Source organism: Polyodon spathula, chromosome 13 (assembly GCF_017654505.1).
Source record: "Polyodon spathula isolate WHYD16114869_AA chromosome 13, ASM1765450v1, whole genome shotgun sequence".
NCBI lineage: Eukaryota > Metazoa > Chordata > Actinopteri > Acipenseriformes > Polyodontidae > Polyodon > Polyodon spathula.
Genome location: NC_054546.1, coordinates 8668913 through 8684556, shown reverse-complemented (window position 1 = coordinate 8684556; position 15644 = coordinate 8668913). Strand labels below are relative to the sequence as shown.

At 42.1% G+C, this 15644-nt stretch overlaps 2 protein-coding genes across 2 annotated transcripts; one reads left to right on the top strand and one right to left on the bottom strand.

Moving 5' to 3' along the window:
• Positions 1–485: 485 nt before the first annotated feature.
• LOC121325685 (CREB3 regulatory factor-like) lies at positions 486–9143 on the top strand. The gene is made up of 9 exons (XM_041268542.1): positions 486–624; positions 4063–4268; positions 4351–4476; positions 4857–5616; positions 6037–6210; positions 6599–6788; positions 6979–7052; positions 7558–7680; positions 8320–9143. The coding sequence occupies exons 2-9, from the start codon at positions 4260–4262 to the stop codon at positions 8442–8444; spliced, it is 1581 nt and encodes a 526-aa protein (XP_041124476.1). The 5' UTR covers positions 486–624; positions 4063–4259; the 3' UTR covers positions 8445–9143.
• Positions 9144–9157: 14 nt separating this feature from the next.
• LOC121325683 (ectonucleoside triphosphate diphosphohydrolase 7-like) lies at positions 9158–15055 on the bottom strand. Its single transcript, XM_041268541.1, has 7 exons — positions 14880–15055; positions 14102–14230; positions 12459–12664; positions 11121–11433; positions 10576–10661; positions 10162–10323; positions 9158–9870 (listed from the first exon to the last, which is right to left on the bottom strand). Exons 4-7 carry the CDS (start codon positions 11409–11411, stop codon positions 9654–9656), a joined length of 756 nt encoding a protein of 251 aa, XP_041124475.1. The 5' UTR covers positions 11412–11433; positions 12459–12664; positions 14102–14230; positions 14880–15055; the 3' UTR covers positions 9158–9653.
• Between the last annotated feature and the right edge of the window lie 589 nt (positions 15056–15644).

Below are 15644 nucleotides of genomic sequence, written 5' to 3'. Positions count from 1 at the left end.
AAGCCTCTGCTCCTCTGGAATTAACCTCCATAAAGCAGTTAAACGGGAATGTTGCAGTTGACCAATATTGTTTGATAAAATGTCAGTTTTATTAATACTTTTTTGTGGGGCTTAGACATTTTTGTTTGTCTTATTAACAATAACAACAAGAACACTTAACGCACATTTTACTGTAAGGCATCAGACTACATGTATACAGTTAAAATAAGTATGTACATAAAGGATAAGCAGAATTAAGAAAAAATAAGTTTAATTCCATTGGTGGTAATTAGCCCATTATTACTCACCTGTGAAGGTGTAAACCAGAAAAACTACCCTTACAGTTCCAATATAGGTGTTTTTCTTACTGCTGAGAATAACCAGTTGACAAAGATAAAAGCCCAGTGTCTCTCCCTAGCTCAGCTCTGTATGTAGGCGGTCTGTCTCTTTAAGTACTGTGTTTGAAAACAAGGTAAAGAGACACGTGATCAAGCTCTGTGGTTTAATCATGTGTCCTTCACTTTCATAACCACAAAAAAACAAAACACTTCAAACCAGGAGTGGAGGTGTCTGTTGATCCCTTGCCAACAAAAACCATCTTAAATCATCTGCCCAGGGATCTCATCTCAGCACTTACTGGAACAGGTAGGGCACCTGCTCTTCCTATTTATAATCCTGTCTGAACAAGTTAAACTGCTGCCTTCCTGATCAAAGCACGGCTATTTCTGCCAGCTGGCGTGAACATTTTTTAATCACACACTTTCCCTTGACACTGGTGTCCTTGCCTTGCAATGCTCTGTAAGATTTGCATCTCCAGTATGTGTTCCCACCCTCTACCAATCTAGGGTGCGTAATACAATGGCTTGAGATGAAGGTTCAGTATATCCTGGTGGGTTTATACAGAGGTGGCCCTTGTCTCAGAAGAGATGGAATCAATCTAAAGACTGTGGGGCATTCCGTTAATAAACGGGTCTATTGACCTGCAAGAAGATCTGCTACAGAATGGGTACCTTAATAAAGGGTTTAAATCACAAAGCTGCCTGGGGCCAGCCTGAAAGCATTCTGTTCTTTCAGTTTCATTTTTAAATGGGTGAGATTTTTTTCAAATTTTCCTTTGGAATTTGTATACAAAACTGCTGTAATTCAACAGGTGGGTCAAATGTATAGCTTAAAGGATCCTGTGTGTTTATCAACAGGCACAGCTAGAAAACAAACAAACATTCACACTACTAAGAATTCTCATTTTTAAAATTTTCCCTGGATGCTTCTTGCATGAAAATACATTGTGTTGTTTTAGCATTTAGTCTGCAGTAATCATTCAGCACCATTTTAATTTGAGTATCTCATAGTTGCATGGCAACTGCGTTTTATAGCAACCTCAGTACCTTCATCCACCAATCAGGCATTATTGCACAAGCATTTTCATTTGTATTCTTTTTTTTTTCTTTTTTCTTAATGGCATAAAGAAAGCAATAACACTATAGCTCCTAGGAAAATGGTCCCACAGCATTACACAGCTGCCATCACAGTGGTTTGGACCAATACACACTGTCTAGTCTATCACAGCACAAAAGCACCATCTAACAAACCCATATTAGGATGGAGAGGTGCAACTTGCACTTGCCCTGGTCTGTTTCTAGTTCGGCTAGATTGCTGCAGCGATGGTATCCAAGTGGTATTTTATTGGGCGTTCCCGTTTAGGACTGGACACGCCCCTACGTGTACAGTAAACACACTGTGTTTGTGGATAGGTCTGGGAACAGGTGATAAACACCACCGTGGGGGAGCAGGGAGTGGTTCTAGAATCTAGGGGACACGACAAAACAGCTGATTACTTTCCAGGTTTTACAAAGTGTCATTTCTACACTCAAAACTATATAACTATAAGGTATTCACATTGGTAGTGAAGACATTCACAGTACTTAGATTTCAGGCTTTTTTTTATGTGCCTGGTGAGTGTTACCCTGGCGTTTCAGAGCATGAAAACATTTCATATTCTATGCGTGTTGCCCGTGTAAAAAAGCAGGGGGAAAGGACTCCATGTTCGTGTGTGCTGTGAAATGGCTTCACCCACTCAGCATTGTTTACAGATCAAATAGTTTCCATTTCACATCATGCACTGCGAAGTTTCGTTTTTTATAACTGGCTTTTTTTTTTTTTTTTAACAGTTTCGCTTTCCCTGTTCCTTCTTCTCCAGCCTGGATGGACTTCAAGCTATTGTTTTAAAAATGTGTTTTTTTTTTTTTTTTTTTTTTTTTTTTTCCTGCAAATTCTCGATCTGAGTCAAGCAGAAGGTACCACCTACTCATTCCAGGGGGTGTGTGCTTGACTATTTTCTGTGAACTGAATAGCAAAAGCAAGCTAGAGTGGTGGAGATTGTGTAGTTCAAAATAAAATCGCATCACTGCATATTACAAACTAAGGTACAGAGTAGTGTAGGTTATCAGTGGAAAATAAATACATACATAAATAAGGTAACCCCTATTCGTTAACATAAGCCAGTTCAATACCAGCTGTTGGAAACTAACTTCCCTCATTCTGGACTAAAATATGTTGGCATTTAGCGGGTTTTTGTTTGTTTGTTTTGTTTTATTTTAGTTGATTTACAACATCATAACTTGTAATTGTTACTGTAAAAGTGCAATACATTTTAAACGGCAACAGTGTTGCATAGGCGGTACTGTCAGTGGTACGATAGGACAGTGCTGTCAGCTGCATTGCTCAGATCTCACCATTAAAGAAATCTGGAATCAAGAGATCATCTGTATTCGGAGGTGAGTGACTGTTATCTGTGATTTTTTGCAGGCAGGAAGCAGGGGGCTACTTAAACAGCTTGCTTGACATGCTCTTGCTAAGTTGTGAAGGTGTTTACAAAAAGAAGAACAATATAAGCTGCGCTCAAATTGCATCACAACTTCATCCCGTGGTGGTGGTTTGAAAGAGTAGGTAACGGGAGAAACGGAGACAGGAGTCATCGATGCTGGACAGAGCTGTAGTGGCCCTCACCGCTGGACAGAGCTGTAGTGTCCTTCACCAACTTCTAGTTGCTGTGGCGTCAGCTGCAACATAAAAGGACCGGAGCCAAGCATTACAATATAGTCTGAAGCTCCAGCAAAGTGTCAAAAGCGTCACACATTATTATGTTGCTTATTTTAAGCATGTGTTCTGTATTAATGCAAATTGACAGGTGTGAGACATGTTTGTGGCTGCAGTGTCAGCCAAAGTAAATACTCAAATGAATTCAAACTCAATTTAAAATCTGGGCAATTTTTAAAAGGAGGTTGCAATCTGTAATTTATAGAACTATGCTTGCTTTGAGTATTTATAATTGATTATGTATATATGTTTAATTCATTCATTCAACCTGTTCATTACTAATAAAACAAACTTAATGGAAGCCACACACTCTATCAGATCCAGAAACTAACCTTTAATGCCTCCCAGTCCCTCATATCTGGTACTAGTGCTGTCTCCCGTCTCTCAGCTCTAAACACTAGACCACACAACCTCCTAGTCCCTCTGCAGTAACCAGTGTGCTCTACTCCTCCATCAGCACTCCCAGTGCCACATTTCCAATTCAAACTACTATGCAAAGCTGGTTTCTTTTAGGTCAGACTAGCGGCCTTAGCTTGATAACCAGTAACAAACCCTGCTTTAACAACTAGGACTGGTTTTTCTTGAAATATTTTGGGAGCTGATATCCCTGTGTTCTCACTCGTTCCATGTCTGTCTTCCTCCTCTCAATCCCTCCTCTCTCTGTGTCTCTCCCTCTGTCTGCCCAATGCGTCACAGTCACCCTGGAGATTTAGGCTGTGCTGCCTAGACTGTATGGCACAGGGTGCAGCGAGATTAGACAGCTATTTTGGGGATCTAGGACAAGCATACAGGCTGCAAACAGATAGATCTTTACTCAGATTGTAAGAGCGGAAGATATAAACACGCTTCGTTAATGAGGAATTCAGCCACCTCGCTCGCCTCTGTTGACAGGCTTGCCTCTATCAGCATTCTGCCAGTGTCTGACGGAGTTTTGTGGTTGCATCGTTAAAGATAACATATGGTGTTTGTTGTTTGCATCTTTTTAAGGTTTGGAAACAAGCAGCTGTGATGTGAATGTGGTCTTGACATCGCCCCCCCTACCCCCACCCCCTCCCCTCTCCAGACCCTACTGTCAAGGTGTCGAGGACTATTGCAGCTGTCTCATTCACTGTGCCTGGACATTGCTACCCACCAGGGTCAGTGACAAAAACCAGAGGAAGTGCCTTCTGACAGCAGCCTTGGTCATGCCTCAGGTAGATCATTTACAGTAACAAACACACATGTGCAGTCACGTGGTTCTCTGTACTGATATCCTTCATTTGTTTCTCTCTCCAGCCAGGCACCAACGGGATGGAACCCGTGTTTGGAGACGCCTATGGAATATGTAGACAGCGCACCACCTTTGACCAATCTGCAACTTCCCTATCAGGCTGCAGGACAGAGCTGGACGTGTGCGACCAGGTAAGGAAGTTTTGGGGTTCACCAGTGGGCTACATTAAAATGAAACCTGTTTCAGAATAGCTGGCAGCATCACAGAGTACTAGGTAGTGTACCGGGTAAATAGGATATCAATCACAAGAACTTTATTTGTTGAAGGATCAACAGCAGGATTATAGACGCCAAGTTTGTTTTTTATGACTAGCCTGCGGGTTGCATAAAGCAGAATTATTAACATGAAATTCATGTAATATCATACTAGACTTTAGACGTAATTGAGTGTGATCTGATTTTGCAATACTGCATGTATTCACAGCAATCCCAACGCCTATGGAGCTATTTCTAGAGCTGTTAAAAGGATGCAATTTAATCAAATAATTTGCCTCTCCTTCTCTGTGCCCCAGCTGGAGTTTACCCACAGCTCTCAGGGGGTTGTGCTGATGTTGGGGTACTCAGGGGCACCCCCGAAGGGCCCGTTCGAGCTGCTGAGTGACCTGGTGGATGATGGCTTTGGGGAGGAGCAGGGCTCTGAGCGGTGGGATGTGTCTGCATTGGAAGACATTGCTTACACAAAAGGGAGCCTGGAGGGGGAGCTAGGGAGTGGAGAGGGAGTCATGGAGGGCCGGGGGATGTCCCACAGACTGGATAAAACTGCAGACGGGTTGCTGGACAACCCTGCTGAGAGAGGGTGTGACACAGAGATGGAGTTTGGCAGCCTGCAGGAAGGAGGTGGGGCTCAAGAGACAGGGCCTCGGTGCAGGAGTTGGAAAGCTAGCCCACATGAGTCAAAGCAGGTGGAAAAACCAAAGGCCCCAATCCAGTCAGCTAGAGGATGGGAAGATGTGAGAAGACTGAAGTCTCAGCAGGACCACCAAGAAGAGCCAGGCAGCCAGACAGGGGAGGCTGACTGGGACAGTGAGGGGGGACAGGGGACCGAGGCCAGCTCTCGAACCTCACCACCCTGCATGGCGGTGGTATCAGAGGCAGCCCTGGAGCTCACCAGTGAGGAACACAACTACTCCATGCAGGCAGGGCCAGACTCTGCTTCCAGTGAAGGGTCTGACAGCAAGGTTGGAGGCTCTGATGAGGAGGAGGAGGAGGATCTGGAGTTTGAAGAGCAGGGTGAGGAGAGAGAAGAGTCCAGCTCCACCGAGGCTCATTCAGGTGAGTCTGTAGGACTGTATATTTCCAATCGGGGAGAAGGAGATGCACTCTGTGAAAACCTGCAACAGGCTGGCACTTTGCAGTGTATTTATTTTTAACATAACTCGAGTCTTTCTCTCTCTCACACACACTTTATCAAACACATTCTTGCACAAATGCAAACCCTCACTAATTCTCTCACTCAAAACGCTATTTTCTCTGGTAACTCTTACAACTCTGCCTGGACACACTGTTAGATATTAAACATAAACTGTGATATTCTAATGCCACATAAACAACAGTAACACACAAGGCTGCAACTTAAGTGCAGCCTTTGTTCTGTTTTCTGAAGTAAACTCCCCTCCAGTTACTTGTTCCAAGTGCACATGTTATCATCCCTGCGGTTGTTTTAATATTAGAGGCTGCTGTGTTTATCACCAGGCCCCGAGCTGGAGGATCATCCTGCTGGAAGGACAGAGAAACACAGGTGTTTCTGGGAGTACAGCCACGGGTGCGAGTCCGCTAAAAAAAGAAAGCGCAACGAGCCATCGTCAAACTGGAGCTCTCAGACACTCCCTAGCAACCTCTACCAGAGAGAGAGCGCCTCGGCTGCAGGTGAGCACCGCAAAAATTGCCGGGAGGGAAAGGCTTAGATTGATTTTAGTGGGGTAAATATAGAGCAGTATTTTGCCAGTTTGTGTTAAATGCCACGTTTTACTTTTAATAAATAAAAAATAAAACTTTAAATTACACTTTTAACATACTTATTTTTTGGTCTCCGGTTAATGAGTGCCACTACTCATTAACTAAAATTCAGTTTTTATTATATTGCCTGTGAGCTGACTTGGGACTTAGTTTAGTTATAAGTACCTCACTTTCCCAAGAGCACTGTTTTAGTTGCCTAACTGCAATACAACACTGTCTTGGCTCCTGCTACTACCCAGTCTAGCAGCTGGTTGTACCACCTGTGTACCCTCTTGACATTTGACCCATATTGTTTCAGGCAGTAATGGTTCGAGGAAAGCTCGGCGGACAGATGCCAGCGACCTGACCCCCAACCCGCGCAAACTGCTGAGCATCGGGGAGCAACTGCGCAAGCTGAACCGAGCCATCGAGGGTATGAGACCTGCCAACGACCTGCCTGTCACTGCCAGGGCCCGCTCCAGGAAAGAGAAAAACAAGCTGGCCTCAAGGTAACCAGAAAAGGGAGCGACAGAGGTAGAGGGAAAAGGAGGCATGGTCTTGATACATCACAATGCAACAAAATTGCAGTACTGCAGAGAATGTAACGTGAGTAGCAGCTCGGTCGTGCCTGTTTGGAGAGAAGGAAGAGTTGGAGTGAATGTATCGCTCAGCTGTTTACTTCTTTTTCCCCAATCTCAGGGCTTGTCGACTCAAAAAGAAAGCGCAGCACGAAGCCAACAAGATCAAGCTGTGGGGGCTGAACCATGAGCATGGTGAGTGGCAGACAGGGAGAGTGCAACAATTCCAGAGAGGTCTGTCAAAGCTTTATTACCTCATTTCCAGCTAACATTTAATGGCACAGGACTGTGTGTTTATGTTTCCATCACAGTGAATTGCACAGGCTACACACAGGAACATTAACGGTATAAAATAGATGTTTTTGAACATAAGCTTTGGAGTAAATTGTGTGCAATTGTTTGTGTGTACTTGGCAAAGCAACCTCTTGCCCTCAGAAGGTTGTGTTACTAGTTAGTATTTTCAGAAAATAGCTTCAAATTCAATTTTCATTTAGTTGTTTTTTTTTTGTTGTTGTTTTACTGTCATCTTCACGACTCATTCTAAGTGTTTTAACTGGGAGAAGGGATAAATCTGTTTAAGATTCTCTGGTCTGAGCTCAGAAGGTATTCCTCAGTTTGGGTCACCAGCAACAGACATTCAGTTACTTGCATAGACTTGATCAGCGACTGTCTCTAATTCATGTTCCTTGTCTTCCTGCAGACAGCCTGCTGGGTATGCTACTGCAGATCAAGGAGGTCATCAGGAGGAGAGTGGAGAGCAGGAGTGAGCCGTACCAGAAAGGAATGAATGAAACACTGGAGTGCCTTATGAAAGAATTGAGTGGTATTCGTCATGATTAAACCTGTTTATGAAATCTGTTTGTCAGCTTGGTTAACTGCACACAATATTATGTGAGGTGCATCATTTAAATTAGGTTGTTTTGTTAGTACATCAGAACAAGAAGCGATATATATATATATTTTGGCCATTAAGTAAATTGATTTCTTAACAGTTTAAAGCAATTTTCAATACTTCTTATATTATGCCTCCAGGTCAGAGAGGAGACTTTTTCTTTTTTTTTTTTTTTGTTCTTTCCCCAGATATTTATATGGAGGGGTTTAAATATTCAGATGCAGTAACAGTCATTAAATATTTTAATAGTTAAAACACACTGCTGTTCTTCAACTGTAAAGTGTTAAGTTTTCACAATCCTTTTGCTAAATGTAGCATGAGTAACATTTTCACTGCCCCATTCAAGACCTTGCATTTCTCAGAATATGCAGTTTGACCAAGTAAATCTGACCTATACCACAGGAAAGGATTAGCTACCAGGAAACAGATGCTTTTAATGAAGTGTATTGTGAAATCCAAATAAAAAAGAACAACTGCGATTTGTCCTTCACTTTGCCTAATGGTGATTGTTATCGCTTCATCTCCTAGTTAGGAAGCCTAATGCTCTTCTGCTTTTGTTTGCCTTGGCAGGGCCGGAAGTGGCAGGATGCTCCAAAGAGTTTGTTCAGAGAGTGCTGGAGCGCGCGGCGAGGGGGGAGCCGTTGAGGGGGTTGGTGAAGGGACAGGGGGTCCCGACTGCTGGCTCTAAAGTTTAAATCTCCTTTCCAGAGACTCTTAAAGCTGAATCTGCATCCAGCCCTTTTGCCCTGTCTCACTTTACTTTATTTGCACTTTACATAAGTTTGCCTGCTCTTATGGGAGCATGGGTTTGCAGGATTACTAAACAGAAACTTAGTTTAAAAGATTTCAACAAGAAAGACACTCCGTACTTCTCTAATTTTATAATTAAGTTCCTTTTAGTTTTACCGAGTATGGCTTTTGCAGGCAAAATAGACCATATAGATCTAGAATAGACGTTTCCGTTTCATAGAAGAACATTTATGTAGTTGTTTTTAGCTGACACACCTGAAAAAAAGAAAAACTGGTTGTGGTAACTTTACCGAGCCAAGATATCATTCTCTGACTATTAGCTGCACTTTTGTATAAAGTACAGCCTCACCCTACAGCTACTATATGTTGAGAAAGTTCTATTGTACACAGCCTCCCTCTCTCTGCACCACAGAAATCACTTGAGGACAATAAGATGCCCTATGTAATTCTGACTCAGCTATGTTTGCTCAGTTTTAATGCTGCAGTGGCCCCCACCTTAAAAAAAGTGTGGTGCAAATAGAAAAGCCTAATATTTTATTATTCCTATTTCCTGTGAACGTACTGTATACCTTGCATAATGTAGATTTTAATATTTATAAGCAACTGTTGTATTAATAAAATATATATATTTTATTATTTTTTTACATTTGTTGCTGTACTCAATATTAATAACAACAGGGTAATTACAAATTGTCACTTATTTAAACTTAAATTACTAAAATGTATAATGTCCTTTACAAAGACATAGGCAGTAAAGACTTGTAAAACCAGAGTGCATCTGCATAACAGTTCATGCCCAGAGTCTTTAGTTCCATATTCTCTGATTTCATTCAGTTAGTCCAGACATTCACCCATCCCTTACAGTTCCTCTACAATTGATTCCAAAACAATCTTACAACGGGTCTCTAGAAAAATGCAGTTTAAAAAAGTCTGCTACCATCAGGTAGAATTGATCCCCACGATAGGAAAAAATAAAAACACTGGAATGTAATTCTCATTAAATTTCAGGAAAACCTGCAGTGGGATGATTAAGAAGTGACACATTCCTCCTACACCCCTGACATATGTTCCACTTGACTACCATCCCTCATCCCTTTTCTCTACCCCAATCCCCCCCAGTCCTCCGTCCCCTACCCTCTTTCCCTGCTGGCCCCTCAGCCTTTCAGCGGCTCCCCCTCCTCCACCCTCAGCAGATCCAGAGTGGCTGCTGAGCGCTTCTCTCGCTGGTGAATGCGCCGCAGACGCAGGACGTACAGGAGAATTGCGAGCACCACCACCAGGATACAGGCGAAGATCAGGTAGTGGTTACAGACAAAGAAGAAGCGAATCCAGCTTGAGTGAGACTGCCGGAACGCTTCCACCTCAAGGTCTCTGCAAGACAGAAAGACGGGAACTTGCTCATGTAGTACAGCCCAAGCTTGATACAGGCACAGGTCACAAACAAGCAAACAGCGCTAGCTCAGTGCAGACACTTCTACATCCCAAAAAATTTGTTTTAGTTAGTGTTTATACTTTACATTATGTAGGGCTAATTCATTCTTTTATCCCGTCACAGCTGTTTTGCACAAATCCTACAGCTGCCAAGCCTTTCACTGCTCCTGGATGTGAAAGGACAGAAACACAAATCAATGAGTAAGATTACATTAACCTGCTTCCATTTACCTGAGAGGTAGGAATCGTGTTTTAAAGAGAATGGCTCCTAGAGTCCACTGCACCTCTTTGTCATACACCAGCTGGGTGGTTTTCAGGTTAGGGTAGTCCTTCGGGAACTGAAAACCTGTATGTAGCACCTCATACATCCAGGCAGACTTGAAGCACTGGTACCTGAGTGTGTAACAGAAACAGCAGTGTACTGTTACAGGACTGGGTTACTTTTGGGGGGGGGGGGTTACAACTCCCAGGGTTGTAATAAAATTCGTTTGTTGGTTAGAGGCTGATCAAATTGAGCCCTTAGTCACTGTATTTCAGTAAGAGCTGGAGGTAATGTTTGAAAATTTTAGACAATGTGGCCTAGCGCTTGAAACGAGACCCCTGGGTGCCTGAGTCCCACAGCTATTCAATATTACTACAACTTACTTAAGCCTGTGGAGGTCAGTCTGGGAAGCGAAAAGCTTGCTGTCCAGTCGCTGTTTTAAAGTTGACCACTTGGTGGCACAATAATCCTACATAGAAAACAGCAATGAGGAGGGTAAGTATACTACCTACAAGGACAGGACATTAATCTTCTGCACAGTTGGGTTACTTTAAAGAAATAATTATACAGGTCAGCCATTTAAGCAGCCACTTTCACTCCCTAAGGGGCCTTGATTTTCTTACTACATTCCGCGTTAATGGTTTTGTATCTTCATTCATCGCATTTGTCATGCTACAGTATATAACAGATGTCCAATAAGGGCAATTTAAACTGTACTTTTACTCTTTGAAGTCAGGAGAGATTAAAGTAATGTGTAACTATTCCCACATGTCTCTCCTAGGATGTGAACCGCACAAAGGTATAAGTGTTTTGACTTGAACAGGGCAAGCAATTTATATTGCCATGCAGTTCACTTAAATAATGCCTGTTGGATGTAAGAACTTTGGAACAGTCCCAGTTGATAGTAACTTATTAAATCTGATGTTACCATAGCTGCCCTGGTGTATTTGGTGCTGCTGTAGTGACCCCCAATGCACAGCACGTCCTCTTTGCAGTAGCAGAACTCAGAGAAGCTGTAGAAGTTGATGGGTGCCTGGTAGACTCCCCCAAGTGAGGAAGAGGTGCTGCTGTCTGTCTTCCCAAGGAAAGGTCTCACAACCTCCTGGCACCTCGAGCAGTCCCCCTGACCCCGCAGGAACACTGTCTGCCCATCCCGCTGCACAGAGTCCATCAGCCCTACAGGGAGGCAGGGGTCCAGGGATGGGGATGCCGCACTCATGCCTGTCCCATCTCCAGTCACCCTAAACACACAAATAATCTGGAAATTATGATACACGTACATGCTTAATGTAATTACACCATTATGAATGGAATTATTATTTTTTACTAGTTGGTTTGTTTATGTATTTATTCTTTAAATGGAGGTGGAAGAAACACGTCCGACCAAGTAATTCAAAGTGCCAAGTTTCCACAATGATGAACTAGCTGCTCCTGTAGACTGTGCTGTTGATGAGGTGGTCCTCATAGCGCTGTCTGGCCATGATGACACCAAAGCCCAGGAAGGTGCTGACGCACACTCGGTAGACGTGTTGCATGTGCTGAACGTCACAGCCCAGGTTAAACTCTGCTATAGTGCTAAGGAATGTCCCCAGTTGGATGAAGTTTTCAAGACGTTACCAACATCTCATTTACCAGACTGTCCCGTTAAAGAATGGGCTTCTGAACTGGGTAGCTGCAATCCTATCCCTGCTCCATCCCATTGATTACACTGTGTAACAACTTTTTTTTTTTTTGTTCCTGGGTAGTAAGTGTTATTTCCTAATTGCTTATGCCTCAAAAGTATAGAAAATGGCTATTATTCCCCACAAACTTTGCTTTTGTGACCAGGACAGTGATATTTCAAAATATCACTCTTTCCAATGGGAAAACGGGCAAATGTGTCTTTTCGTTCACATAAAGTCAGAAAAAAACAACATATGAATCCAAATTAACATGTATTTATACTAAAGTAATACAAAAATGACTACAAAAGATTTAGAAGTGAGTAGTTTTTCGAGATTTACAATTATACTGTATTTATATGTGAACGAAAAGACACACATTTGTCTGTTTTCCCATTGGAAATAGTGATATTTTGAAATATCACTCTCCTGGTCACAAAAGCAAAGTTTGTGGGGAATAATAGCCATTTTCTATACTTTTTAGGCATAAGCAATTAGGAAATAACACTTACTACCCAGGAACAAAAATTGTGTTACATAGTGTTATTAAGGGGTCTTTTCAACAGGGCTGTTCTGGGTAAATACAAGCCTGGCTTGTGCCTAACCTGGTTTAATCTTTTTGACCACTGGTATACGGTTTCGGTCCTTCATCTGTCAAATGTCAAGCAGTGAGTGGTGGTTTCCGTTGTGGGGAGGCCAGTAATAGACAAAAACACGAGAGCCACTACTGCCACAGTCAACCACCACTCCGAAATTCAGGCTGGCGTCCTCGGTGTCTGTCGCCGCCATGTTTTCAGCCGTGTCTAGGTACCTAACAGAGGGAAAGGGGGAAGAGACAGAAAGGTAAGTGTTAAAATATCAACAGAAGTTTTTTTCTTTCTGTTTCTAATATTTACATTTATTGATATTTTTCACTCTTTTAGCTAAAAACGCATGCATTATGAGAAGACCCTCTGTATGTGCGTGCAGGTTTTTTTTTTTTTTTTAAGCAACTTTCTAGCACCTGGTAATGTTAGAAAGCCTTCTCTCAGGTAACCCCACAATGAATACTTACCTCTTAGTAACAGTGGGCATCACTAATGGGCAGTCCGGTTTAGAGACTAACACACACATGGGTGGTGAGGGGGCATCTAATTGAAACAATTCACAGCCTTGCTAAATTTCTTGCATTTTGCTTATTCAGTGAAACATTATTCTCCCACTTCCTCCGATTTAGCTGTCCCACGAGACAAAAATGAAATAGCCCTCAATTACAGGGATTGGGTTTCTCGACAGCTGGGTCCAACACTTCTCATCGGCTGGGTTAAAAGGCTTTACATCAGAAAAGAAGAACTGAGCTCATTCAGAGGCTGACCATATCTCATTTAAGATGCTTATCAGAACAGCAAAGGATCGACATTAACTCGATTAAGACCTGAGAATTTTGTTGTTGTAAGCAAAAATGAACATGTCAGTCCCTTCGTCGGCAGTAATTCAACACCGTCTTTCTTGAGGCCGCTGTTCTGTGATAGTGATGCAAATTGTATTAACTGGAGAGGCTCTGGAACAAAACGTTATTAACTCTTTAGAAAATCAGCTAATTTCCTCCCTGCCTGAGCGCATTACAATAATGGGAAGGTGGACTCCTTAAGTGCTAATTGATCAAGAGGACCTGAAGTTTCAATTCTCCTGTTTTCAGGATGGTTATTAAGTGAAATAATTAGTCATTGCCAAGGCAAAAAGACAATAGTATGCTACAAACTTCCACCAGAGGGCAATATAAAACTGATGGAAATGTGTTTTTTTTAGATTTAGTACAGGAGTAGGCCAGACAGTCCACCAGCAATCTGGCCAATTGTGTTGCAGTAGGTGCTGTCTTTTGCATGTCCTTACAACACTAAAAAATAATAATAATCATAATAATAATTAAGAAGCAGTTTCTGTTATACTAAAAATACAGGCAACTTTTGTACAGGTGTCTTAGCTACTTTAACATTTTTGCCTGTCTACATTTCCCAAGTGACGACGACTATGGCAATGACACGCTGTCACGGAGTGGCACTCAGCATGGAAACGGACAGGATGAAGTGCCATGAGCCTGGCAGGAGGCATGCGAAACTTAACCTGAAACACCCAGACAGAATGGAAAACGGGGAGGGGAAATTATGAGGGCTGCAGTCGGATACAATTTTACAACTTTTTTTCCCCTTTATACTTATTTTGTTCCTCTGGCAGCATTCAGTTTTCCCAGGCATTCAGTTGTCCTTACCTTGCCATATGTCCAGGGCTGTACAGGCAGAAACGGAAGGGGAGCCTCTGTCAATCTCTGTCATCTCATGGTGCTGTGGCTAGGTGTCTCCAGCTGCTCAGTTCTCTGGGGACACAAGACCAGCAGGAACTGTGATAGAAGAGCAGAGAGAATTACATAAGTACTGACTTTCACAGGAAGAAAAAAAAAAAACCCATAGAGCTGAACTTAGACCTCACACCTGCGCCTGTCTTTCCGAGTCAGGTGGACAGCAGACAGAAGACACTAAAACAGGAGCTATACGGTGCACTCAATTATACCAAATTCATTGCAAAACAAAATGACACTTTAATAATTAGCTTCAGAAAAACAAAACCATAAAAAAAACAAAAACAAAAACAAAACTTTAAAAGTGGCTTTGTTGGCTTTCATCATTCTGCATTCTTAAATCGTAGACGACCATTCATAATCAATATACAACATAGTCAATAGGGGGCTCTGTTCAAGCAGTGAGCGGGTTCCACACCAACCAAGACGTGGCTAAAAACGACAGTAAAAACGCTTAGTCCAAGAGAAAAAGCTTTCCCATGACTAGGAAACAATAACCTCGTTTTATAAATCCGTCGCATATGATCGAGTCTGACTTCCTCGTCTGTTGTTAATATTAAGAGATAACTGAGTGAACCACGAGAGGCACACAGATCAGTCAAGCAACGGCAACAAAACGTTCACATATGATTTTCAAGTGGTATTGTATTTGTTTGTATTTTAACGTAAATAGAAACTCAAAATTACTTACCACAGTATGTCTTAATAAACCAAAAATATACCTGACATAAAAATAAAAAAAAACAAAGCATGTCATGCAATCAGTTTCATATGTTACAAACGTATTAATATTGCAGCATCAGCCTCTTTACTTGATTGAAGACCTAATCTTCGGCGAGTTTTGCATATGAAATGTGGACACCTTCGTCCAGCTGCTTCTCCCTCGGAATACGGCGCTACGTCAACAAGAGAACAAGGAAATTGACGTAAATGCTGTGCTATCGCCAGATTAGGGAGCTTTAGATATTTTCTATCAGAAGCATTCTGTGAGAGAAAAAAAAAAAAAACGTTTATATTATTATTCACGTTGATCAAGGTGACTTTGTTTGTTTTAGGAAATACTGTCATTTCAATTAATGAATAACCTGAACAATTATGAGCCATCAATATACTGCATAATACAGTAAGACTCAGGCATTTTGCAAAAGCAAAAAGGGTCACCGAGACATTTTGTTCTCGTGCATTATGGTATTTGTTCTGGTGCCGGTTGCATACACTTGATGGTCACCAATAGTGGACGTTATAATCGCCAGCTCAAAACGCCTCACAAGCGCAGTGCAATTACTACCCACATTTTATTAGCTTTCTTTTTTTCCTTGCTGAGCGAATTTTACCTGCTTTACACCACAAACCCCACTCATACTCCAAATCTGCCCTCTTCAAATACTGTATTTGGAAAACATTAAATGATACAAAATGAACACCGAAATGTTATCCCTTCTAGAAAACCCAAACA